The sequence below is a fragment of the Macaca fascicularis genome, chromosome 10 (assembly GCF_037993035.2).
Source record: "Macaca fascicularis isolate 582-1 chromosome 10, T2T-MFA8v1.1".
In the NCBI taxonomy this organism is placed as follows: Eukaryota; Metazoa; Chordata; class Mammalia; order Primates; family Cercopithecidae; genus Macaca; species Macaca fascicularis.
Genome location: NC_088384.1, coordinates 3086894 through 3111763, shown reverse-complemented (window position 1 = coordinate 3111763; position 24870 = coordinate 3086894). Strand labels below are relative to the sequence as shown.

General features: G+C 49.4%; 1 protein-coding gene and 1 long non-coding RNA gene across 11 annotated transcripts in view; one reads left to right on the top strand and one right to left on the bottom strand.

The window, feature by feature from the left end:
- Nucleotides 1–783: 783 nt before the first annotated feature.
- Nucleotides 784–22167, bottom strand: LOC141407782 (uncharacterized). 2 transcript variants are annotated; one of them, XR_012418337.1, is made up of 3 exons: nt 21917–22167; nt 21541–21720; nt 1050–2961 (listed from the first exon to the last, which is right to left on the bottom strand). It is a non-coding gene; the product is annotated as an uncharacterized lncRNA (long non-coding RNA). The 2 variants fall into 2 exon arrangements; XR_012418336.1 differs by lacking the exon at nt 21541–21720 and having other exon boundaries at nt 784–2961.
- Nucleotides 22168–22276: 109 nt separating this feature from the next.
- The window catches only part of TAFA5 (TAFA chemokine like family member 5), a 343256-nt gene continuing 340662 nt past the window's right edge, over nt 22277–24870 (top strand). For 5 of the 9 annotated variants that reach the window (XR_010578287.2, XR_006689995.3, XR_012418332.1 and 2 more), the window contains exon 1: nt 22645–23111. Coding sequence is in view for 4 of the 9 variants with exons in the window: in XM_045363419.3 (XP_045219354.2) it covers nt 22886–23111 (226 nt within the window). In the remaining 5 variants the exon portion in view is untranslated. Of the gene's footprint in view, nt 22557–22644; nt 23112–24870 lie in introns of those variants that run through there. The other 4 variants (XR_012418333.1, XR_012418334.1, XM_045363421.3 and 1 more) reach the window with 1 other exon arrangement.

Sequence of the window (24870 nt, the reverse complement as noted above, 5' to 3'; positions counted from 1 at the left end):
CCTCCACACGATCCTGACCTGGGTCTTCCATAGGATCTGCGTGGCTTCCTGCAGGGATACTGGAGCTGTCTCAGGTCCATCCACAGTGCCAGGAGGGGCTGGACTCAGATCCCACTCATGCAGTCTCCCTGGGCCTGCGGCTCACATCTAACTGTAGACCCTGGACTTATTTATTTATTTGCTTATTTATTTGAGACGGAGTTTTGCTCTTGTTGCTCAGGCTGGAGTGCAGTGGCGCGATCTCGACTCACTGCAACCTCCGCCTCCCAGGTTCAAGCGATTCTCCTGCCTCAGCCTCCAAAGTGGCTGGGACTATAGGCACCTGCCACCGCATCCAGCTAACTTTTCCTATATTTTTAGTAGAGACGGGGTTTCACCGTGTTGGCCAAGCTGTGTCTCGAACTGCTGACCTCAGGCGATCCACCTGCCTCGGCCTCCCAAAATGTTGGGATTACAGGCGTAAGCCACCGCCCCCAGCCACTCCTGGACTTTAGAGCAAGTTTCTACTCTGATTTCATGAGGTCTCCTCACCTCTCGGCTGCAGGGCCAGAGCCTGTCCCAACCTCCATTCTGACGTTTCTGGTCACCGTCTTTGGGCAGGATTCAACCCTGTGCACCTGCGCCCGACTCTGGACTCAGGAAACCAGCTATTCCTTGTTGTTTATCTGAACGAGGCATCATTTCCAGGAGTATGGAGCAAAGGGGGTTATTACAAGGTGAATTCTCTAACCTGTCTTCATAGAAAACCCTTGCAATTGCTTTTAAGTGATAGAATTTTAAATAACAAATACTTTCATCTTTTATTAAGAAATTCTCAAACAAATCCATATCATGAAGAATACTTATTTTGTAGAATTATGTATTAAAAATAATAGAAAATGAATATGCAATATGCAAGAATAATACACGCATATGGCAAGCCCTGAAAGAACTTGAAAAATTAAGACACTTAATTTGTAAGTGTTACAGGATTCTGGGTACATTTTTCTTTTGACTTCAACTACAATCAAGAGTATATAATCGTTTGGTAGACTGAAGAAATAGAAGAATGAAGTCTTAATTGTATTTAATGATTTTCTTTTTTTGCAAGAAACAGGTCAAGTCTACAAGCAGTTGGGATGGCAATTAGAAAAATCTTAGCAGTTACAATGAAAAGTGAAAAAAAAAGTAAATTAAAAACATTAATATTGGAAAGAGAAAAAATATTCCTTCTGAATCATGCAGGTGAAAGTCCAGGAATTCTCCCAGAGGCCTGGAGGAGTTCGTCCTATGCCGTGGGGCAGGCCCAGCCCTGGGTTGTGTATAGTGGCTACGGAGGACTCAGCCGTAGAACCCCGAGGGACCAGGAGCCTGGAAGTGAGGGAACCAGGGTGGGGCTGTGTAGGAGTCAGTGGGACCCCACCCTGGAAGAAGAAAGACCAGGCCAAGTCACAAAGGAAGAGCAGAAACAGCAGGGGGGTCTTCGGACAGTTGAGCCAGTTAGGGGACAACGTTACCTTTTACAGTAATATTAACGTGTCTTCCGTTTCTGCCAATGACCAACAAGTCCCAGGTCACAGAAGACCATGGAGGGCGCAGCGGGAAGGGTGAGCACTGCCTGGATTCCACTGTGTACATTTTAGATAACATTCCCCCCTGAGGCCAGAGTCACACAGCAAGCTGGCTGGGACAAGCTTCTGACTGGGGGACCTGGCCTCGCCCCCTCTGCCTCCCACAGGCTGGTGGACCTGGCCTCGCCCCCTCTGCCTCCCACAGGCTGGTGGACCTGGCCTCGCCCCCTCTGCCTCCCACAGGCTGGGGGACCTGGCCTCACCCCCTATTCTTCCCACAGGCTGGTGGACCTGGCCTCACCCCCTCTGCCTCCCACAGGCTGGTGGACCTAGCCTCGCCCCCTCTGCCTCCCACAGGCTGGTGGACCTGGCCTCGCCCCCTCTGCCTCCCACAGGCTGGGGGACCTGGCCTCACCCCCTATTCTTCCCACAGGCTGGTGGACCTGGCCTCGCCCCCTCTGCCTCCCACAGGCTGGGGGACCTGGCCTTGCCCCCTCTGCCTCCCACAGGCTGGGGGACCTGGCCTCACCCCTGTTCCTCCCACAGGCTGGTGGACCTGGCCTCGCCCCCTCTGCCTCCCGGGGGACCCCAGGCGATGCACTCCTAGGGAATATCTAACAGGCTGCAGCCTGGCACACACCTCTGAGGCTGCCAGAGCTCCTACTCCTCCCTCGTGTGCCACGGCCTGGGGACGGGGCCTCCTGTGTTCCAGAGTGGAGGGAAGCTGGACCCTGGCCTCCCTCCATGTGGGTTCTGATCACACATGTGCCCAGGTGCTCTCCACTCTGGGCTGGAGGCTGACAGCCGCCTACCCCTCCACACCCTCCACGGAGAGAGTCAGTGCAGCTCCTGGCTCCAGAAACTTCCACTGGGCTTCTGTGGGTTTCCCCGCTTTACTGTAAGTCAGAGTTTCAGCAGGAGGACATCCCATTTATCAATGTCCTCTTCATCCATCAATGCTCTTTGCTGATTGATGTGTTGAAAGCAATTCATGTTACTTTCTTCTATCATGGACCCCAAATCCCCAACTCTGATATCTGGCAAGGCTGTTTAAAATCTTCTTTTTGTCCAACCGTGAAGTGCGGGTGGCTAAGCAAAGCATGGCAAGCCAATGGGACATTTTCGCTTTACCAGGAGGCTGCTGCATCTAGGCCAGGTCCAGGGCTGCCAAGACCCCACGTGCATGCCCTTCCCGCTTCATTCCTCTGGGATGCACCACCCGACACAGGCCCAGGGCAGCCCATGGCTCAGGCCCAACACCTTCTGACCTCCTCCAAACACAGGGCAGTTCACTCGCTTCCCAAACGTCCACGGAGAACTGCAGGAGGTGCCCATGCTTTGGTGATGCATTTTCACTCTTTACAGCCCTGGGTACAGCCTTCAGTTACGCAGATGAGAGCTCAAGTTGTACCTGGAAAAGTGAGGTGATTTGCATGAGTGTCCACAGCTCATGGTGGAAATTGTATGGCCTGACAACAAACTCCAGGTCACAGAAGATCATGGAGGGCACCGAGGGAAGGGGTAGACACTGCCTGGGAAAAGGGACAGCTGAGATGGGAGCTGGGCACGGCTGCCCCACAGGACGGCACCAGTGAGCTGTCCACGTGGGCAGCGAAACTCCCGCCTCTGCCCTGGCCACAGTCTGGAAAAGACAGATGGAGAAACCTTTCTCATCAGATAAAAGGGGCTGAGTGGATGGAATGGTGGCCCCAAAAGATGTGTGTGCATCCTGACCCCAGAATCTGTGAAGGGACCTTACTTAATGAAAAGGTCTTCGGGTTTTGTCATTAGGTTAAGGATCTCGAGATGGTGTCATCCTGGACTCTTCAGTTGGCCCCTAAATCCAATGACAGGTGTCCAGCTAAGAGATAAAAAAGGAGAAGACACAAAGAAAAGGGGAGACAGCTATGTGGCCACAGAGGCAGAGACGGGACTGAGATGCCTAGAAGCCCAGGGTCTCCTGCAGCCACTGGAAGTGGGAAGAGGCAGGGAGAAGCCTCCTGAGAGCGCAGCCCTGTGGACACCACACATGGATTTCTGGCTTCTGGTCTCCAGAGCTGCGAGAGGATAAATTTCTGTTGCTTTGTGGTCACCTGTTTTGCCGCCTCTCCCAGGAGGGTGGGGCTGGGTGCCGCAGGCCCCAGGCAGCCGGGAGCACCTGACCCCTCCCCCAGGCAGGATGGAGAAGGACCCGGGGTGGCCAGAGTGTGGCCCTATGCGGACCTCGCCGCTGTGGGTTGGACGAGGCTCACCCCAATAACTGACTCAGCTCTGCTGACCTGCATCTGCCACTGGCCCCAGGAGTTGGACTGGGAGGAAAGAGAGCAAATTGGCCTCGAAGGTCCTGTCGGCCGTGGAATTCTGTGACCAAAGCCCCTGGGGTTGTGGGAAAATGGTCGAGTCAGATGCCCTGAATTTCCACTGGTTTCTCCCCACTGTGCCCTGAGTGGGGACTCACGAGCATAGGGAGGTCCAGACATAGAGCTCCTGGAGTCCAGGAAGGGCATGAGCACGGGGCACGTGGGGATCCTGGTTTCCACGAGACTGTGAAGGGGGATATCTCAGAGGGTCCTTTCGTCTGGCCACCTGGTGACAGCAAACGGCAGTGCTGGTCCTTTCAAGGGAGGTGGCAGTGGGCAGGTCCATGCCGCCTGGCCATGGTGGCGTGTGGGGCCACCCGCAGTGGTGACAACCGGGTTCATCCCACTCCACACACCTTGTCACCAGGCCTCTAGGTTGACAACTACAATTGTGCAGATGGCCTTCTGGGGTGTCCTGGGCTGCCTCGCCCACTGAGCCGGGTTTGGGCCCGGAAGCAGCCACAGGAAAGGGGCTTGCGAGGGACCAGATCTGCTTTGACTGTAACAAAATGTGGCAGCCATGTCGGGCAGCAGCAAAGGAGCTGAGGACGGAGACTCAGCCCTGGCTCCCGGCCCAGGCCTGCCTGCGTTTCACTGGGTCACCTTGAACGGGCTGCACTGTCTCACTTGGCCTCAGCCCCATCTGGAGAGTGAACAGGACAGGCTCCTGGTGCACAGCCTCTGGCTCAGCCTTGCAGTTCAGCGGGCCCTGGGCAGGCTGTGGCTGCTGAATGCAGGGTTACTTGGGACTACTAAGCCAGTGGCCACAGGGAGACCTCGGGCCAGCCCTGGAGAGGCCCTGGCCTGTGTTTCTAGACAAAGTTTGCAAAATTCCTTTAAAAAATAAAAGACTTTGATTAAGAAGCTGCTCTCTGGGGGCGTCCTCCAATGCCCCACAGAGGAATTAAGGTGTTTATCCTTATTCACAAAAGAAATGGATTGTAAGCAGAAGAATTCCCTACAATTTATTCACACAACAAAAAAATAATGAGCATTAGTAAATTCCTTTTTATTATAAGAGGAAAAAAAGATGCAAATGGTGATTTAATGAAGGATTTAGCTCTCAGTGCTACTTTCCACCATCACAAAAGGGACGTTTCTTATTATTCAGAAAGCACTTGGACTGAGAAGAGAAGGTTCCATAAACAGCCATTAGCATCTTAATTACACGATAATTCAAAAGACAGCTCCCCTGAAAAAACTTCGGCCCATGAATCTCTCAGCTTCAATGTCCAAGAAGGGAGACAGATTCTCCCGAGAACGTGGCCCAGGAACTCAGGGGGTCTTCCTGGTGTGGTGCCCAGGGGTTTGTCTGGCTGATGGATGGCGGCCTGATGGGACAGTGTGCCCAGCCCTGGAGTGGTCACTCACCCCAGTGAGAAGCCGCTGAGCTGTGTGCAGGCGGGCATGTCATCGCGGCTCGTCGGAGGCCAGTTCACCACCCCGAGATCTCTGAGAGGCAGTGGGAGGCTCTGGTGGCGGAGAGAGAGGCTGCCTGGTTCATCCCCTGTCCTGGACATTTTGCTATGTTCTTGAGCAAATCTGAGACCAATGACCTTGTTGTGGCTAGCATCTTTCATCACTAGTTGGAGACATCACTCAAACCCACTTCTTCATAAAGGGAAATGTCTATGCACAGTTGTAAAAAATGCCGAGGAGCAGAAAAAGGGTGCATCCTCAAGGGTCAGGACTCAGTGACGTCATCTGCAGTCACTTCCACCTTAGGCTCTGTCCTCACACAGGCTCCCTGTTCCCAGTGCTTCTGGACAGCTCTGGGCTTGGGTCCCACATGTAGCAGGGCCAGTGGCCAAACTGTGCTCCTTTTCTAGCAATTTCTGCAAAAGCACTGGAAGTGGCTCATACTGGAGCCAGTCACTGGCCGGCCCATGTGAGCCCCTATGAGCTTTGACATCAGGGATGGACTAGTGTCACCCGACACGCACGGGCAAAGGAGTGGAGGAGCAGTTCCCCAAGGGAAAGTACAGCCTGGTCAGAGGTCAGGGGCAAGAACTGGACAGCAAGAGGGCAGGCGTGCCTGAGGAACAGGCCTCCTCTAGGGACACCCAGAACCCTTGCTGTGAACTTTTCTTCAAGTGAAGAAGCTCTGCACAAGAACTCACACAAGCTCCGCTCCTGGTGGTTCTGTCCCTGACTTCCTTCCACATCTCTCTAACTGTCCTCCCCTGTGCTCGGGGCCTCCAGTCAGCTGGAGCGAAGCTCCACTTATCCTTCATGGACCACTGTCTCCCCACCCCCAAAAGTGATTTCACTCCCCTCTTCATGGAGAAAAATGAGGCTTGCACCCCTAAGTTCCACATCACCCTGAAGCTCCCCATGTATGTCCCCTGGTGCTGCCCTCCCCCAGGAGAAGGCCCCCTCATATGGCACCTGCGTCTCCTGCCTGGGGACCACACCCTTCCCTCCTTCTCCTTCCAGCATCTGTGATGCCAGGTCCTTCCTGGCTCCTCCCCCAAAGCTGGATGTGTCTACACTTCCTTAATTTGCACGGAAGCCCTCTGGCTGCCTTCTCGCACCAGCAGTATAATATATATATGTATTTTTTTCTGAGACGGAGTCTTGCTGTGTCACCCAGGCTAGAGCACAGTGGTGCCATCTTGGCTTACTTGGCTCACTGCAACCTCTGCCTCCTGGGTTCAAGTGATTCTCCTGCCTCAGCCTCCCGAGTAGCTGGGATTACAGGCATGCACCACCAAGCCCAGCTAATTTTTGTATTTTTAGTAGACATGGGGTTTCACCCTGTTGGCCAGGCTGGTCTCGAACTCCTGACCTCATGATCCGCCCGCCTTGGCCTCCCAAAGTGCTGGGATTATAGGCGTGAGCCACCGGGCCAGAGCTGTTTTTTTTTTTTTTTTTTTTTTTGAGACAGAGTCTTGCTCTGTTGCCCAGGCTGGAGTGCAGTGGTGTGATCTTGGCTCACTGCAACCTCTGTCTCCCTGGGTTCAGGTGATTCTCCTGCCTCAGCCTCCCCAACAGTATAATCTTTAAGCACATTTCAAAGGTTTCTGCGTGGCTCTGGCTATCGTCTGGCTACTCTGTCATGACCCTTCAATCCATGTCCGTGCCAACCAAAAACTCCACCGGGGCTGTGCCTTGAAAAGCCAGTGTCCGTGCCTGCCCTGGCTCAGAGGAGCTCCGGGTCGGCAACTCTTCTCCTGGGTCGGTCTCCTGCTGCTCCTTCCACCTCCTTCCACCCCTGATTCCAGACCTTCTGCCTGAGCTCCGGCCTGGCCCTCCTTCAGGACTGTGAGCCCACTGGCCCCACCTATAGCTGTGTTCAGGGGTACCTACCAAAGGCCCCTAGGTCCGGCTGGACTCACCCCTGCCTGACGGTGGAAGGATGGGCGCTTCCAGGGTCAGGTCCCACTGTCTCTCCCCTCACACCCTGAGCTCCAGTCTTGCCACGCGGTTTGGACTTCCTTTCACTGGACAGGTTGCACCTCCATCTCTTTGCCTTTATGTGAGTTGCTTCCTGCATCGCATGGGCCTTCCTAGCACCCCACCTGCCCCAGGAATGCCTGCCCATCCATCTGGAACCAGCTGGCATCTCCTGCTCTGAAGTGTTCTCCGAGCTGAGCAAACAATGGCACCTGCACTTCAGACATTCCTTGTGGAGGCACATGTCACACCTATGAGGACTGTCCCCAGCACTGGGAAGACCCTGGGGACAGAACTATGCTGACGGTCTTCTCTCATCCAGGGCTCCAGCGCAGGGGATGGTTCTGCTCCATCCTTCGGATTCGGAGCAACTGAAAGAATGACTATCTTATCTCATATTTCCCAGGGTAAAACATTTTTTATTACACGAAATGCAAAAAAGAAGTACTTTTGCTTCGAAAAATGATGGAATGAAAGTGACTGAATATTCCCTCCCACCCAAAACTACCAAAAAAATGGGCCAAATGCCTGAAACAACGGTTTGAAAGACAGTGAACATCAGGCAATGAAGAACAGTGATTCCTCAAAGACGGAGAACAAACCAGGCCGCCCCACCTGGCTTCCCGGAAAAAGGTCCCAGGCTACGGTGCCAGGAGAAGGAAACCGGAAAAAGGTCCCAGGCTACGGTGCAGGGAGAAGGAAACCGGAAAAAGGTCCCAGGCTACGGTGCAGGGAGAACCAAACCAGGCAAGGCCTCCTGGACTGTGTTGAGGAGAGAAAGCTGGGAGTGTAATGAGGCAAAGATGGCTAGCATTCACCCACAGCGGACTCCATAAGTGAAATCTGTCCAGAGAGAGGACTGTGGAGTCCTGCATGGGACCCTCTTAAAGTATTCGGGTGAGAACTCCTCAGTGCATGCATGTGAAAAATCACCCCAGGCCAGAGAAAGAACCAGCCAGAGGAATTAGGTGTATTAGTCCCAGTTGTTCACACAGGGCCAGGAACAATGCCTGTTCCCATTAATGAGAAGATAAGGTATCAAGGTTCATGAGGCTGTGGGTAGAGCAACTACAATGTGGGGAATAATTAGCCCTACACCCCATAATCCTGCTCCCCCCTGAAAAATCTCAAAAAGACCCCAAAAGATAAAACTGCTTCCAAGTAAATTAACTGCAACCAAGAACATAACTCAAGAATATTTACATAAATTTTAAAATATCCAGCATTCGACAAGCAAAACTCACACTGTCTGAGGTCCAATCAAAAACCACCAAGAATGAATGCTATAAAGCAGGAAATTTCAGCACCCAAGAAGATCAATCAATCAATTGAGACCAACCCAGGACTGACACAGAAAAGGCATTTTTAAAGTTATGGAAACAGTAATCCATGTGTTCACAAAGCCAACTGGAGACATGGAACATATAAAAAGACATAAATTGAAATTTTAGAAATAAAAATATAAGGTCTGAATTGAAAACTACACTCTTGGGATTAATGGCAGATTATAAACTGCAAAAGTAAAGGTTAATGGAGTTAAAAGATAAAGCAATATAAACTACTCAAAAGGAGAGGGAAATAATCTTAAAAATAAACAGTGCATTGTTAAGCTGTAAGATAACTTCAGATGATGTGTAATGGGAGTCACTAGGGTGGAAACAGAAAAAAATAGAAGAAATAATGACTGAAATATTTCCAAATTTTGATGAAAATTATGAATGCACAGATACGAGAAACTCAAAGAATCCCAAATGCAGGAAACATGAAGAAAACTACACCAAGACACATTATAATCAATTTTCTAAAATCACTAATAAAGAGAAAAATCTGTCTGTGCTTGGCTTATTGCAATTAGTTTCCTCTAAGTTCACCCATATTGTTTCAAATGACAGGATTTCTTTTCTTTTTAATGTCCGGATAGTATTCCATTGTGTGTATGCCACATTTTCCTTATCCATCCATCTGTTGATGGACACAAGTTAATTCCTTATCTTGGCTCTTGTGAATAACGGAGCAATGAACATGGGAGTGCAGATCTCTCTCTCTCTCTTTTTTTTTTTTTTTTTTTGAGACGGAGTCTTGCTCTTCTTGCCCAGGCTGGAGTGCAACGCACTATCTCGGCTCACTGCAACCTCCACCTCCTGGGTTCAAGTGATTCTCCTGCCTCAGCCTCCTGAGTAGCTGGGATTATAAGTGCCTGCCACCACGCCCAGCTAATTTTTTGTATTTTTAGTAGAGACAGGGTTTCCCCACATTGGCCAGGCTGGTCTTGAACTCCTGACCTTGTGATCTGCCCACTTCAGCCTTCCAAAGTGCTGGGATTACAGGCATGAGCCACCACGCCTGGCCAGATACCTCTTTTATATGCTGACTTAATTTCTTTGGGGTATATATCCAGTAGTAGGATTGCTATCATTACTGTCATACGGTAGTTCTATTTTGAATTTTTTTGAGGAACTTCCATGCTCTTTTCTACAGTGGCTGTATTAATTTACATTCCCGCCAACAGTGTGCAAAGGTTCCTTTTTTTTACATATCCCTATCAACACTATTATCTTTCATCTTTTTTATAATAGTCATTTCAAGAGGTGTGAGTGTATTAGTCTGTTCTCACACTGTTATATACCTGGGACTGGGTAATTTACAAAGAAAAGAGGTTTAATTGTCTCATGATTCCACAGGCTCTATGAAAGCATGGCTGGGGAGGCCTCAGGAAATTTACAATCATGGTGGAAGGTGAACAGGGAGCAAGCACGTCTTGTGTGGTCACAGCAGGAGGAAGGGGGGTTGCTACACACTTTTGAACAAGACGACCTCATGAGAACTCACTCACTAGCATGAGAACAGCAAGGGAGAAATCTGCCCCCACGATCCAATCACCTCCCACCAGGTCCCTCTTCCAACATGGGGAAATACAATTTCACATAAGATTTAGGTGGGGACACAAATCCAAACCATAGCAGTGAGATAACATCTCCATGTGATTTTAATTTGCATTTCCCTGATGATTAGTGATTCTGGGCATTTCTTCATATGTCTGTTGGCCATTTGGGTGTCTTCTTTAAAGAAATGTTGATTCAGGTCCTTTGCCCATTTCTGAATTGGGTTACTTGTTTTCTTTTTACTGAGTTGTTTGAGGTTCTTATATATTTTGTATATTAACTCCTTATAAGATGTAAGGTTGTAAACATTTTCTCCCCATTTGTCAGTTGTCTCTTCATTCTGTTGTTTCTTTTCACATGATCTTGCTTATATGTGGAATTTTAAAAAGCTGACTGCTTAGAAATAGAAATTAGAATGGGGTAGTGGAGAGTTGGGGGGCAGAGGTGTTGGAGACATGATGATCAAATGGAGCGGTGAATACCAGGGGTGATTGAGGGTTAGAAGATAGAGGGGTTGGGAAGATGATGGTCAAAGAATACAAAATTAGTTAGTAAAAAATGAACAAGTTCAAGGTATCTATCGTACAACATGGTGACTATAGTTAAGAACAATATATTGTATTCTTGAAAAATGGTAACAGTAGATTTTAAGTGTTCTCATCACAAAAATGATAACTTGGTGAGGTAATGCACGTTATTAGCTCAGTTTAGTTATTCCGCATGTATAAACATTTGAAAACATTACGTTGTACAGGATAAATATATACAATTTTCGTCATCAAAAAAATGAGGAATCAGAAAAAGAAAAGAGCACACCTTAGAAGCAGCCAGATAAAAAGGATATTACATTCTGAGGAACAAAAACAAGAAAAACAGCAGATTTCTTGTTGAAAACGATGCAAGAGAGAAGACAGTGGCACAACATTGATAAAGTACTGAAACAAATCACCTGTCAACTTAGAATTCTATGCCTAGAAAAAATATCTTTCAATGAAGGCAAAATAAACATTTTTGAGCTATTCAGAAAATGAAGGAATTACTTACAAGCAGACCTGTTTTGCAAGAAATGTTAAAAGAAGTCCTTCAAGCAGAAGGAAACTAATACAGGTAGAAAAATGAATCTCCTCCAAATAATAAGAACACAAAAAAGTAGAAACTATATGGATCACTGATACTACAAGTAAAGTGACAAAATAATATGCCTTCAAAATGGCACAGTAAAGCTAGATATGAGAAGCAAACGCTAGTATAATAAAGCAAAGAGTTATAGCTGATAAGTCAAAAAGAAAACACAAAAGTCAATCATAAAAATATTCAATTAATACAAAGAAGACAGCATAAGCAGGAAAAGAAAGAAAAGAACAGGTTGCATAAACATACAATATCTGGCAATGTGGTAGACTTAAATCTAAGCAAAGAAATAATCGCATTAAATGTAAATTTAATTGTCTGAATATTCCATTAAGATGTGGAGATTGTGAGACTGGATGAAGAATCAAGACTCAACTTGTTTCCTCAAAACTCACCACAAAAAAAAGGACATAAATATTTTAAATGTAAACATACGGAAAAACATATGCTATATTATTGGTGTGAATATATCAATTTCAGACTAAGTAGACTTCTTACAGTGATCAATAGGATCATTTTACAATGACAGAAAAATCTGCTTCTCAAGAGGGCACGATATCCCTAAATGATCTTGCACTTAATAACATAATTTCAAAATATTTCAAGCAAAAACTGATTAACTGCAAAAAAAGTGGACAAATCCACAATTACAGTCAAATGTGTCAAAGACCCTTTCTCAATAATTGGCAGTCACTGGGGAAATAGATGATTTGAATGACACTATCAACTGACTTGATGGAATGGTGATTTAGAAAACTTCTCACCCAACAACAGTAGTGTTTTTATTCTTCCTAAGTGCATATGATGCATTTCCCATATAGACCGTATTCTGGGCATAAAACAAGTATCAGATTATTAGTTTAAAGAATTCAAGTCACACCAAGTATGTTATTTGCCAACATAAAATTAAACTAGAAATAAATAACAGAAAATCTCTGGAAAATAAATGTTTAAAGACTACCACACTTCTAAATAATGTATGGGTCAAAATAAATCAAAGGAAAAATAAGAAAGTATTAAACTGAATGGAAATAAAAATACAACTAAAGTAGTAATGTGAGTGGAGAGATATGATGATCTCAGAAAAGACATTTAGAAATTTTCATATCCTTTCTGAGAAAAAAAACTCTCCAAAAACTAGGCATGAAAAGGAATTTCCTCAACCCTAAAGGGCAGCTGTGCAAAATCTTCAGCTAACATCATGTTTAATGGTGGAAGACTGAAAGTTTTATTGCTAAGATAAGAAATACGACAATGATATCTCTTCCCACTATTAATACCATCATTACACTTGTAGTGCTGGCCCATGCACTGAGGCAAGAAAATGAAATGAAAATCATCCGGATTAGAAAGAAAAAAATGAAACTCTTAATTCACAGATGTTGGAATTGTTTATGTAGAAAATTTGATGGAATCAATAAAAAATGATAGATCTAATATCCGAGTTTATCAAGGTGGTAGGATACAAGAATATAAAAATGAAATGTAGGTCTATATAATAGGAACAATCAAAAATTAGAATAAAAATTATTTAGAATAATAGCAAAAATATTATTTAAAATACAGAAAATATGATAAATATAACAAAAGATGAGAAAGACCTGTACACTGAAAACTACAAAGTACTGCTGAGATCAAATAAATAAGACCTATGTAAATGGAGAGACACAGTGTCTATGGGTCAGAAGACTCAATATTGTAAAGATGCCAATTCTGCCTCAAAATTGATGTATATATTAAATTAAATCCCAGTTTTTTTTTTTTTTAAAACAGTAAACAGCTGGGCACAGTAACTTGCACCTGAAATCCCAGTACTTCAGGAGGCTGAGGCGAGAGGCTCACTTGAGGCCATGAGTTCAAGACCAGCCTGGGCAACAAAGCAAGACCCCATCTCTACAAAAAATTTTAAAAATTCGCTGGGTGTGTTGTCACACACCTGTAGTACCAGCTGCCATGCCTCAAAACAAAACACAAAAAACAAAAACAAACAAACAAACAAAAACCTAAGAAACAAACCAAAAAACCGTAGGCTAATTCATGGGAATTGACAAACGGATTCTAAAATTCATATGAAAATGCAAATGATCTAGAAGCACCAACAAACCTCTTTACACAGAAGACAATGGAGTACTAACACTAACTGATTTCAAGACTTACTATAAAGCTCTAGTAATCAAGACAGTGTGCATAAAGTCATAAAGTTAGATGAATAGATCAATGGTACAGAATAGAGAGTCCAGAAATAGACACAAACAAATATTGGCAACTGATTATTGACAAAGAGGCAGAAGCAATTCAGTGGAGAAAGAATAATATTTCAAACAAATTATGCTAAGACAATTGAAAATCTACATGCAAAAAAATTAAACTTGTGTCTACAACTCACAACATTACAAACATTTGCTCAAAATGAGTCACAGATCTAACTGTAAACCCTAAAACTATGAGACTTACAAAAGTAAATATACCTTAAAATTTTATGTCCTTGGGCTAGGCATAGATTTCTTAAATATGACACTAAAAGATACAATCCATAGAAGAAGAAGTTGACAAACTGGAATTTATCAAAATTAAAAACTTATGCTCTTTAAATGACATTGTTAGGAGAATGAAATGACAAGCCATAGACTGGGAAAAATATTTGCAAATTATACGTCTCGTAAAGACTTGCATCTAGAATATATAAAGAAATCTCAGAAGTCAAGAAAATTGAAAACTGTGAGTACTTCACTCTAGAAGATGCATATAAACACATGAAATAATTCTTAATATTATTAGTCATTAGAGAAAACCAAATTAATGCCATATGAGATACTACTTCTTACCCCTTAGGACAACTATAATCAGAAAGACCAACTATGCCAGGACGTGGCCAAAATGCAGAGCAAGTGGAGCCCTCACAATGGCCGCGGCACATGTCACATGGTGCAGTCACATTGGAAAGGAGTTTGGCAGTTAATAAAAAGTTAAATGTATGCCTATCATCTGATCCAGCCATTCAGCTCCTTGCTATTTATCCACACACAAAAAGAAAGTATGTGCTCTTACAAATACTCATGCATGAATGTTCACAGCAGCTTTATTCCTAATAGTCTAAAGAGTAAACAACCCAAATGTCCATCACAGGTAAGTACACGGACACCTGGTACATCCACGTGATGGTACGGGATCGGCAATAGAAAGGAATGAACTATTTGTGATACATGTAGTCACGTGGATGAATCTCAAAATAATTATGCTGAGTCACCCAAGTCAGAAAAAAAAAAGGAGTATATACTGGATAATTCCATTTTTTAGAATCTCACAGAAAATACTAACCTATGTGTAATGATAGAATCCAATTTCCTGGGATGGAGGACTGACAAAGGGCCAAAGGACGCCTGCAGGTGATGGCATGGATATATTCATTATCTTGATGGTGGTGATGTTTCCACTGGTATCTGCATATGTCAAAACTTACCAAATTGTCCATTTTAAATATATGCAGTTGTTGTATGCCCATTACACCTCCTATGATGGCTAGTTTCATGAGTCAACTTGGCTAGGCCACAGTAACAAGTTGTTTGGTCAAACACCAGTCTAGATGTTAATGTGAAGGTATTTGTTAAATGTGCTTAACATTTAAATCAGTAGGCTTTGAGTAAAGCACATGACCTGCCATAATGTGGGTGGGCCTCGTCTAATCAGTTGAAGGCCTTAAAAGCAAACAGACTGAGATCACCCACAGGAGAGTAAATTCTGCTTATAGAATCCTTCAGACTTGAGCTGCAACATCAACTCTTTCTTAGGTCTTCAGCTGTTGGACTGCCCTGCAAATTCCAGACCTGCCAGTCCCCACAATTCCATGAGCCAGATAGTCTCTCTCTCTCCTTACATATACAGTCATGTGCTGAATGATGATGTTCAGGTCAACAATGAACCTCATATATGAGGGCGGTCCCATAAGATTACAATACTGGCTGGGCGCCATGGCTCACACTTGTAATCCCAGCACTTTGGGAGGCCAAGGCAGGTGGATCATCTGAAGTCAGGAGTTTGAGACCAGCCTGGCCAACATGGTGAAACCCCGTCTCAACCAAAAAACACAAAAATTATCCGGGTGTGGTGGCGGGTGCCTGTGGTCCCAGCTACTCAGGAGACTGAGGCAGGGAGAACTGCTTGAACCCGGGAGGTGGAGGTTGCAGTGAGCTGAGACTGCACCAACAGGTTGTACTCCAACCTGGGCCAGAGGGCGAGACTCCATCTCAAAAAAAGAAAAAAAAAGATTACAATACCATATTTTTCTGTAGCTTTTCTATGTTTAGATAGATAAATATTATTGTCTTACAATCACCTACAGTACTCAGTACACACCGTACAGGTTTGTAACCTAGGAGCAACAGCCACAACCTACCATATTGCCTAGGTGTGTAGTAGGATGCACCACATTGGTCTGGGTTAAGCACCAACATCTATGATGTTCACACGACAGAGTCGCTGAACAACACATTTCTCAGAATATATTCCCATTGTTAAGTGATGCATCACTGTACACACACACACGCGCGCACACACACACACCCTATTGGTTCTGTTTCCCTGAAGAACCCCTAACAATATACCTCCATGAAGCTGTTTAAAATACCGAGATACAAAAGATGAGAACCTCTGGCACATCCCCACTGACAACATACTTAAACCTCCAAGAGGAAACGTGGACACGTGACACATTCGACAAAGACAACTGAAAAAAATGATTTGTAACATGATTATAACCATATTGTTATATGATGACATTCTTGTTTTATTTTTTTCTGCTTTAAATTCCTCCAAAATTAAAGGAATATATCCCACAAATGAATTGAAATAGTTCTTAAGAATCAATAATAAAAGACAAAACCACTAGGAGAAAATTTGAAAAAGATTATAAACAGTTGATCTACTAAAGACTACATACTACTAAAATGACATACATAAAAATTGTTAATCCTTATTAGAGAAATGCAAATGAAAACAACAGTAAAATTTCTTCCTACGTGCAAAATCGTCCAAGATACTAGTGCCAGTGATAATATCTGGTGCTGACGTGAACAGACGGACGTGGATCCTCTCATGCGCTGTCCACAGGGATGCAAATTAATATTAATATTTTTGGAAATTCATTTGTCAATATACAGCGAGACCTCAAAATTATATCATTATTTGGACCTAACAATTCTAGCTCTGTAATTTTTTTCTGTAAATAACCATAAATATACAAAGTGATTTCAGTAAAAGCGTGTTCATTTCTGAAGTGTTTTCCAAACACCAGAAATCGTCTGAATGTCCAAAAACCAAGGTTGATTGAATAAATGGCAGTATTTATGTGTTACAGAATTTCAGGCTGCCGGAAAACACAATGTTCTGGAAGAATATATAATTCCGCGAAATAATATTCACTATGTACTAAGAAAACTGTTTACGAAATATTTACAGGATGAACGTGTATGTGAAAAAGTGAAAAAGTTGTGAAAGATATTAACAAAATGCTAAATGTGGTGAACTCAGTGTGGCAGAATGGAGGAACATTCTATATTCCTTTGGTTTGTCTCTCCATTTTGTATTTTTTTAGTGAACGTGATTTGGTGATGAGAGGCCGTGGGCACAGTCCTCAGAGCAGGTTCTCTGGAGTAGACTACCTGGGTCCCAACCTCAGCTCCCAGGGCTGCCTAAAAATCCCAGGACAACTGCCTGCATGCCTCCTTGCCCCAGGTTCATGTCCTTAAATCCAGGTATCGACTGCCTCCTAGGGCTGTTATGAAGATTAAGTGCGTGAGTATATGGGGGAACTTGGACTAGTGCCTGGCCCTTAGTATGGGATGTAGCAATACTACTTATTGTCATTATTAGACTGGATCAATAAAATGGATAATTATCATTAAATCATGCATTCACATCATTTACCAACTTTCTGCAAAGCACTGTTTTCAGGGCCGAGAATTCAGCAGTGAGGTGGCCTCTGTCCTCACGGGGCACACAGTTTGTGCCTGCTGCGCCTTGCCCCTCCTCTTTGTGCATCTTTTGGCCTTTTGCACTTCTCTTTCCTGCGTGCTGCGGCTCTTCTCTTGGCCTGGAAGCTGCTGAGGAAGTGCCTGAGCTCCCTAGTGTTCAAGTCTTTTCACAGCAGCTGTCAGGGGCCATCTTAAGGGCCATCCCTGCTACTTCCCTGATCTGCCTGTCTTCTCCCCTCCCCTCCCCTCCCCTCCCCTCCCCTCCCCTTCCTCCTTCCCTCCCTGCCTCTGTCCCTCCCTCCTTCTCTTCCTTCTCCCTCCCTCCCTCCCTCCCTCCCTCCCTTCCTTCCTTCCTTCCAGACTGGACTGCAATTATGCAATCAGAGCTCACTGCAGTCTCGAACTCATAGGCTCAAGCGATCCTCCCATCTCAACCTCCGAATCCCTCCCCTCCCCTCCCCTCCCCTCCTCTCCCTTCCCCTCCCTCCCTCCCTCCCTTCCTTCCTTCCTGACAGGGTCTCCTCTATCACCTACATACACCAGAGTACAGTTACACAATCAGAGCTCACTGCAGCCTCGAACTCATGGGCTGAAGCCATCCTCCCACCTCAACCTCCTGAGTAACTGTGACTACAGGTGTGCACCACCATGCTGCCTAACTTTTTGATTTTTTGTAGAGATGGGGGTCTTGCTATGTTGCCCAGGCTGGTCTTGAACTCCTGGCCTCAAGCTACCCTCTCATCTTGGCCTGCCAAAGTGCTAGAATTATAGGCATGAACCACCGCACCCAGTCATTCCCCGGTTCTCCAGCCAGAAGCCTGGGGAGTCACCTAGGACATCTCTGCCATGCCCACCACTCAGGACTCCCCATAGCCTGTCAGTTCTACTTCCTGGATAGCTGCCAAGCCCCCCACATCCCTGCCTTGACAGCTGCTCCTGAGAATCCAGGCACCCCGGCTCTCACCTGGATCTCCCCAGCCACTGCCAAGCTGGCTTAACTCTTTCTGCCAACCTGGGTCCTTCCCAGCTGTCAGAGTAACCTCCTGGTAAAATGCACGTGGGATATGTGTGGAAGGTGAAAGCCTGCGACTGTTTTCAGAGGGAGGCACGGATCCCCGGGAGAGCAGGCACGGTAGCCCGCTACAGCCCCCACCTTTTGTGGCCTGCCGTTCAGAGACCTGTGTGCTTCCTTTAGGAGATAGCGCTGGCCTTGCATAAAATACATTTTTCTTCCACTGTATCAGTGGGGACATCCTGACATCTCATCCCATGAAAACATCCAGCTGCAAATTCAGGATCTCAGGGAGCCCTTGGTCAGCTGGGCACCTGCAACCTAATGGCAAATAGAAAACACCCTTATGGCAGAGGAGTGGAGAGAGAACAACCCGCCCCCCGCCGACCACAGCAGAACGCAGCCAGCAGTGGGCTCACATGCCCAGCAGGACAGCGAGGCCGCCGCCTGACTGCAATACGTGCCCGGGTCCGCACCCTGGTCAGCCGCCCCTCCTCTCTGGGTGACACCCCTTTCTATTGCCCTCCTCGGCCAACCTGGGTGCCCCGTCATACAGGACACCCCTTCCATGGGTCAGGCCTCTGAGGCAGTCCCAGGACTGGTGGCTTGATGTGGGGTGAGAGCCGAGGACTCCCTCAAGGGTTACACAATTGCCATCCCCTGTGCTTTTGGGTAGGAGTTAAGGTGATGGTGTGATTATTTAATAGACTTACTTAGGTTTCGAAATTTAAACTCCTGTCAGTTCTGGCTAGTAATCAAACCCAGTCCATCAACAACAACAGAAAAATCGTCAATCCGTAGCGTGTGTTGGGATCCAGAGTGGAGCTTTCTGTTCCCTAGCAACAGAATTCAGGCTGCGCTCACCCCCCATCCTCAATTTCCATCTTGGTCTCTCTCTCCAGGCCTCTGGGAACAAGGCCGGGATGGGGCTCGACCAGGCACCTGCCCTTGCCTTCGGACTGCCTGGGGGTGGTGTCTTTGTAATCATCTCAAGGTTGCTGTCCCAGGGAGACCCCATCTCTTCAATCTGATCTCAGACCCCACACCTTCCCCCCACCTCCCCACTCCTTGGGTCCCTCTACTTGTAACCTGGAGTGGAGAATTCACCTTTTCTAGCATCACCGTTTTCAGACTCTCCACCATTCTGGGCTCCAAGTCATAAGCACCAAGGGCTCCCTTTCCATTCCCTTTTTCTGGAAATATTCAGTATGCAATGAAACAGGCACTGCTCTCCCATAGCTCAAGGTTCCCCGCCATAGGCCTAATGTTGTGGCCACAAAACCCTCAGTGTCTGAGTTCCTGGATACAGCAGGCTGGGTACCACACTGCCACCCTTCTCCTCTGCCTGGGAGCCCTCCCCAGCCACCCCATTGTCACCACGGCCCCTGTCCTTTGGCAGGAAGGCTCCAATGTACCCTCCCAAAGTCAAGGTAGACTGCATCTCTCTTTAAACCATATTTTTTAAACAAAGAAAATTACTTTAAACCAAATTATTGGGTGGGCAACCAGCATTTCAAAAATGAATTAGGATGAAATAGAAAACATCAGAGTATTGTTGGGGTAAATATTGCTCCGGAAACTTTCACTCCAAGCATGTGTGTGTATGTGTGTTCAAGCATGTGTGCATGTCTGTGCGTGTGTGTGCACGTGTGTGTGCATGTGTGTTCACGTGCGTGTGTGTGTTCGTGTAAGTGCACATGAGCATATATGTGTACACGTGTGTGTGTGTGTGTTTGTCCTAAGGATGGGACCAAAAGGGCCTGGAAATCAGCCTCCTGGAAGCCTTCCCTGGCACACACCTTGCTGCACTCTAGAGCATGATTTTAGGGCAAATGCTCCTTCCTTCTGCTCCGAGGATGCTCTCCTCTCCCTCCCACTGTGACACTTGCCACATTGCACTGGAATTGTTTGTTTCCTTGTCTGTTTCTCAAACTGACTGCCACTTTCCGGGGGACAGAAAATCTAGGTCTTGGTGGCTTCACCAGTCCCAGTGCCTGGCACAAGTAGGTACACAATAAAGAGGTTGAATGAAGGAATGTCTGGCACAGGAGTTCAGGATGGACAGGATGAACTGGAATCTGTAACATTTTAAAAGCCACATCCTTTTTAGGAGGAAAAAAGGCTTCAATGAAAGGAATGAAATTGTCGAGGTGGAGACCTGGGCATCGATGGTGGCTCCACGGAATCCCATTGAGGGAGACCCTCCCTGCCAGGGTGCCAGGCCTACCCAGCACATCCAGAGGCAAGGGGTGTGTCCCTCATGGCCACCCCAAAGTTGTCAGGAGCCCCAACTTCTGCAGAATCACCTCCCTGCCAGGAAAGAGAGCAGGGAGAAGCTGCAGTTGAGAGGATACTAAACAGCAAAGTCGGTGTTTTAATTAAACAGGACTGAAAATTGATGGGAGAAAACAAGCCTGGACACAATCATATTAACGCAAGAATCTCGTCAGAGACCCTGGCAAGGACGCTTCAGTGCACATCAACCACTGGGGTGTGAGTGAGAGGACTTGCAGTGAGAGCATGCCTTTCTTTGCTCAGTTTCTCCTAAAGTGTTTGTGTGTGTGGATGAGAAAGTGTGTGTGTGTGTGTGTGTGTGTGTGTGAGAGAGAGAGAGAGATTCAAGGAAAATACATGTGTGTGCGTGTGGTGCAGTGTGTGCGTGGGGCGTGAATGCTTACATGCATGAGTTGTGTGTGAGTGTAGGGCTGGGGACAGTCCACATCCCTTCACCTCCCTGGACCAGGCCTCAAGATGAAGGCATGATGCTGCTTCTCCCTGGTCGCTCCATCTGATTCGTAGGCCCTCTACTGGCTCCTCAGAAAAGGGTCTCCAGCTCCAAAAGAACCTCCTGGGGTGCTCCAGCCCCCGGCCCTATGCAGGATGGAGAAGATCTTGTGAGTTCCAGAGGAGGGGTTCTACCAGCCGTGTGCACGAACCTGCAGGAGGGGAGAGCTTGGGGGCACTGCTGTGGCAGGTACTGGCAGGGGCCAGAGCCTCTCCAGGCAGCAGGGCCATCTGGGCATCCCGAACTGGGGAGCCTATCTCCTGGGCTGCAGAGGGAGGTGCAGATGAGACATGACAAGGAGGGTTGGAGATGGGGAAAGTGTCCTTGTGTCCTTACAGGGCTCACTTTTCCCATCCTTAGCTTGTTGTAGGAGTGAACCTGTTTTGCAGATGAGAATCATTGACTACGCAAGTAAAATAGATTGCAATCATTGTCATCCTGCTCAGAAAACCCACCTCGATAGGACCAGTCCCGGGACTGGGAGCCCAGAGACGCCACCGACAGCTGGTCCTGCAGGGACTCCAGGGAGATGAACCAGGAGGGCAAGCACGGGGCAGTGGCAGAGGTGCCCGAGTAGAGTGATCCTGGGGCAGAGGACGGAGGGAACTTGCGTGCTTGTGCCTGGCAGTGCCGCCCTGGGTGGAGGAGGAGCCCTCATGGGCGCTGGGCCTCCGATGAAGGGTGACTCTGTTGGGGTCTGAGGCTGTGCTCCTAGTGCACTCAGGGACCCCACTGCACAAGCCCGATTTGGGGTGACAGGGCACACCTAGGGAACAGGCCCAGACCACCCTCTCCTTGGAATAAACTCCGGATCCAAGTCCCAGAACCCACCTTAGGAGGCGTCTGCCGCCCCCGTCCCCTCCCCAGCCTTCCAGGCCCTGGCTGCAGTGGATGGGAACGCGGAAGGCCCAAGTGCAGGAACTTCACCTGGCCCGGCCGTCCTCCCCGCTGGGGGCCCAGGCTGCGGGCGCGCCAGGCCGTCTCTGTCGCCATCCAGAGGAGCGGCTTGGGCGCGGCGTACCCTCTGCCAGTCCCGGGTCGGCGGCGGGAGCACCCCGCGGCGGCGGGCGCGCGCCTGTCTCGCGGATGCCGGGGCGCGCGTAGCCGGGGCGCGCAGTGACGCCCAGAGCGGGGCCGGCGTCCCCCTGGCGGGCCGGCGCGGGGTCGGCGGGCGCGGGCGCGAGCGCAGGCGGCGCGGGCGCGGCGCGGGGCGCGGTGGGCCGGGGCCCGGGCGCGGCGGCGGCGGCGGCGGCGGAGGATGGCGCGCGCGGGGCCCGCACGTGGAGGCCGGCGCGGGGGCGCGGGCAGGGCCGGCTGCTGAGACGCGCTGCTGCCCCCCGCGCGGGCGCCGCGGCTTCAATGGCGCCATCGCCCAGGACCGGCAGCCGGCAAGATGCGACCGCCCTGCCCAGCATGTCCTCAACTTTCTGGGCGTTCATGATCCTGGCCAGTCTGCTCATCGCCTACTGCAGTGAGTACCGCGCGGCCCCGGCCCCGGCACGGCCCTCTGGGCCCCGGACCCCCTCCTCCGGCCCCTCAGGCGCCCCGCGGGCCTCCGGGAGTCGGCGCGGAGTTACGAGCGCGGGGCGCACGGTCCCCCGAGTCCCGGCCGGTCCAACGCTGCGCTGGGCGGGCAAGAGGGTCCACCCGGGTTCTGGGCGCTCGGGCACTTCGGGGTCGGACGCCCCGGCCCGAGCCTCCCTTCCCTGACTCCCCGGCAGGGCCCCGGCTCCAGGCCCCGGGTGGCGCGGCCCGTCCCTGCCCGGCGGTCGGAGCCCAGCCAGCGGCTTCCCGGCCGAGATGCGCGCTCAGGAGGCAGCTGCAGGTCGTGGAGGGCGGGCGGCGCTGCCGGGGTATCTGCGGAGCGCCCTCCCCGTGCCTCAGCCCGGGACAAGGGGGGACGCAGCGGCCGAGCCCGGAGAGGAGCTCTTCGGGCAGGAGCCCAGCTTGGGCTCAGAGGAGCGGCTGGAGCTTCCGCCTTCCCGGGAAACGGGCTCGTCAGGCGCCTTCTGGAGAGAGAAGCGAAGTGAGGGGTGGGATGGCCGGAGGGGGCTCGCCGCGGCCGCGGACGTTTCTCGGGTCGTGTCTGGGGCCCGAGCTTGTGACCGGCGGGGCCGGCGCGGGCGCGGGCGCGGGCTGGGGTGGTGCGGGCCGGTGGGCGCCCGGGTGTGAGCTGGGGGCTGGGGTGGGGGGTGACCGCCGCGGGCTCCCGGTTGCCTGGGGTGAAGGGGGGGGTGGCTTGTGCCCCTGCCGAGGCTCCAGGCGGGTGGAAGGAGGGGTGGTTGGAGTCCCGTGTGCAGACTCCAGCCTCGGCGCTGGGGAGGGTGCTCAGCATCCCGGGGCACGTTCGCGGCTGGTGGGGTAAGTGGGGGCTGCTCAGCGTCCCGGGCACAGGCTCTGGCCCCGGATGGCGCGGGCTGGTCGGCTTCAGCTCCGGGAGCTCAGGCTTCTCGTCTTCAGCAGGAGAAAAGGACGGGTGCTGGGGAGTACCTGTCATGGAGAATTGCCATGGGCGCGGGAGGTGATGGAAAAATATGGATTCTTTACCAAAAAAAAAAAAAAGACCAGCACCAAACCTCCCTCCACAGACACCACGTCCTCCAGAGCCCCGGGCCTCCAAGCTCCCAGTCTGATCCGATCCTTCCGCTGTCGCCAAAATGAGAGCACAGTGGCCAGGGAGACCCAGGCAGCCGCGGGATCGGTCTCCGGAGTCCTGGGACAGCCCAGCTCGCCAGGATCGCGAGGGAAACCCGGGGCCCAGGGCAGGAATTGTCCTACTTGCTTCAGCGCGGTTATGCATTTCCCTAGAATTGCTGTGGCACCGAGCGGGGAGGGGTCGCCAAGCCTGGGGGTCTCAACCGGAGCTGCCCAGGCAGGCGAGGCCACCCTGGGTGCGCCGGAGCCCCTGGGAACTCACTGGCTGGCCGGCTGCAGGGAGGACAGGGAGGAGGGTCTGGGGGTTTGAGCGACATTTGTGCCTGTCCCCGAGTTTTCCGCGGCCGTCACGGTGCCTGCAGGGGTATGTGGGGGGATTCCCTAGGAGACCCCCAAGCAAGGCTTCCTAGGAGATGTAGAAAGGGCTAATGGCAGGTAAACTCTGCGCTGAAGAGGAGGCATTCGAATGCACTTCCTGGTGGCATCTCCAGAGAGGGAGAAGGGGCTCATTCAGCAGTGTTTGGAGAGGGGCTATAGTGCCCTGAGCCCACTACAGGTTGCCCATCCCTGGCTGGCTGCTAGAACCCAGGACAACACCTCACCCCCAACTCCCAGCAGCTCAGCAGGTGTGGAAAAGAATAACTGCTAATTGTTGCTAAGTACTTGACACCAGGGCCCTGTGGCTTCAACACTGCACTTCCCCAGCCCGTGAGGAGCGAGGTACACACGGTCTCAATAGAGGCAGCGTCAGCCCTCTCCCACCCTGCGCTGCATCCTCAATCCTAAGGTGTCAGCACGTTGTTCATCCGGATGGCTCACACCTTCCTGAGACTGTCCTCTGCTCTGCCGAGTCGAGTCCTGGTGTCCTGGCGCAGACATCTGAGCCTGCTGCTTAGACACGCTGAGGAGGGGAGATCTGGTTTCCACACTCATCCCTCCTCCTTAGGAGGCCTCCTCAGCGTTCTGGAAACAGCCCTTAGCCAGGACAAGGACAGTTGGTAAGAAGGTATTACCAGAATAGCAGAAATAATTAATAACAGAAGCTTGGGTGAAGCACGTTGTTATGGCTGTTTCCATCTCCGTGTAATGGAATAATTGACAATAAGAGACACACCCCATTACACCAGAAA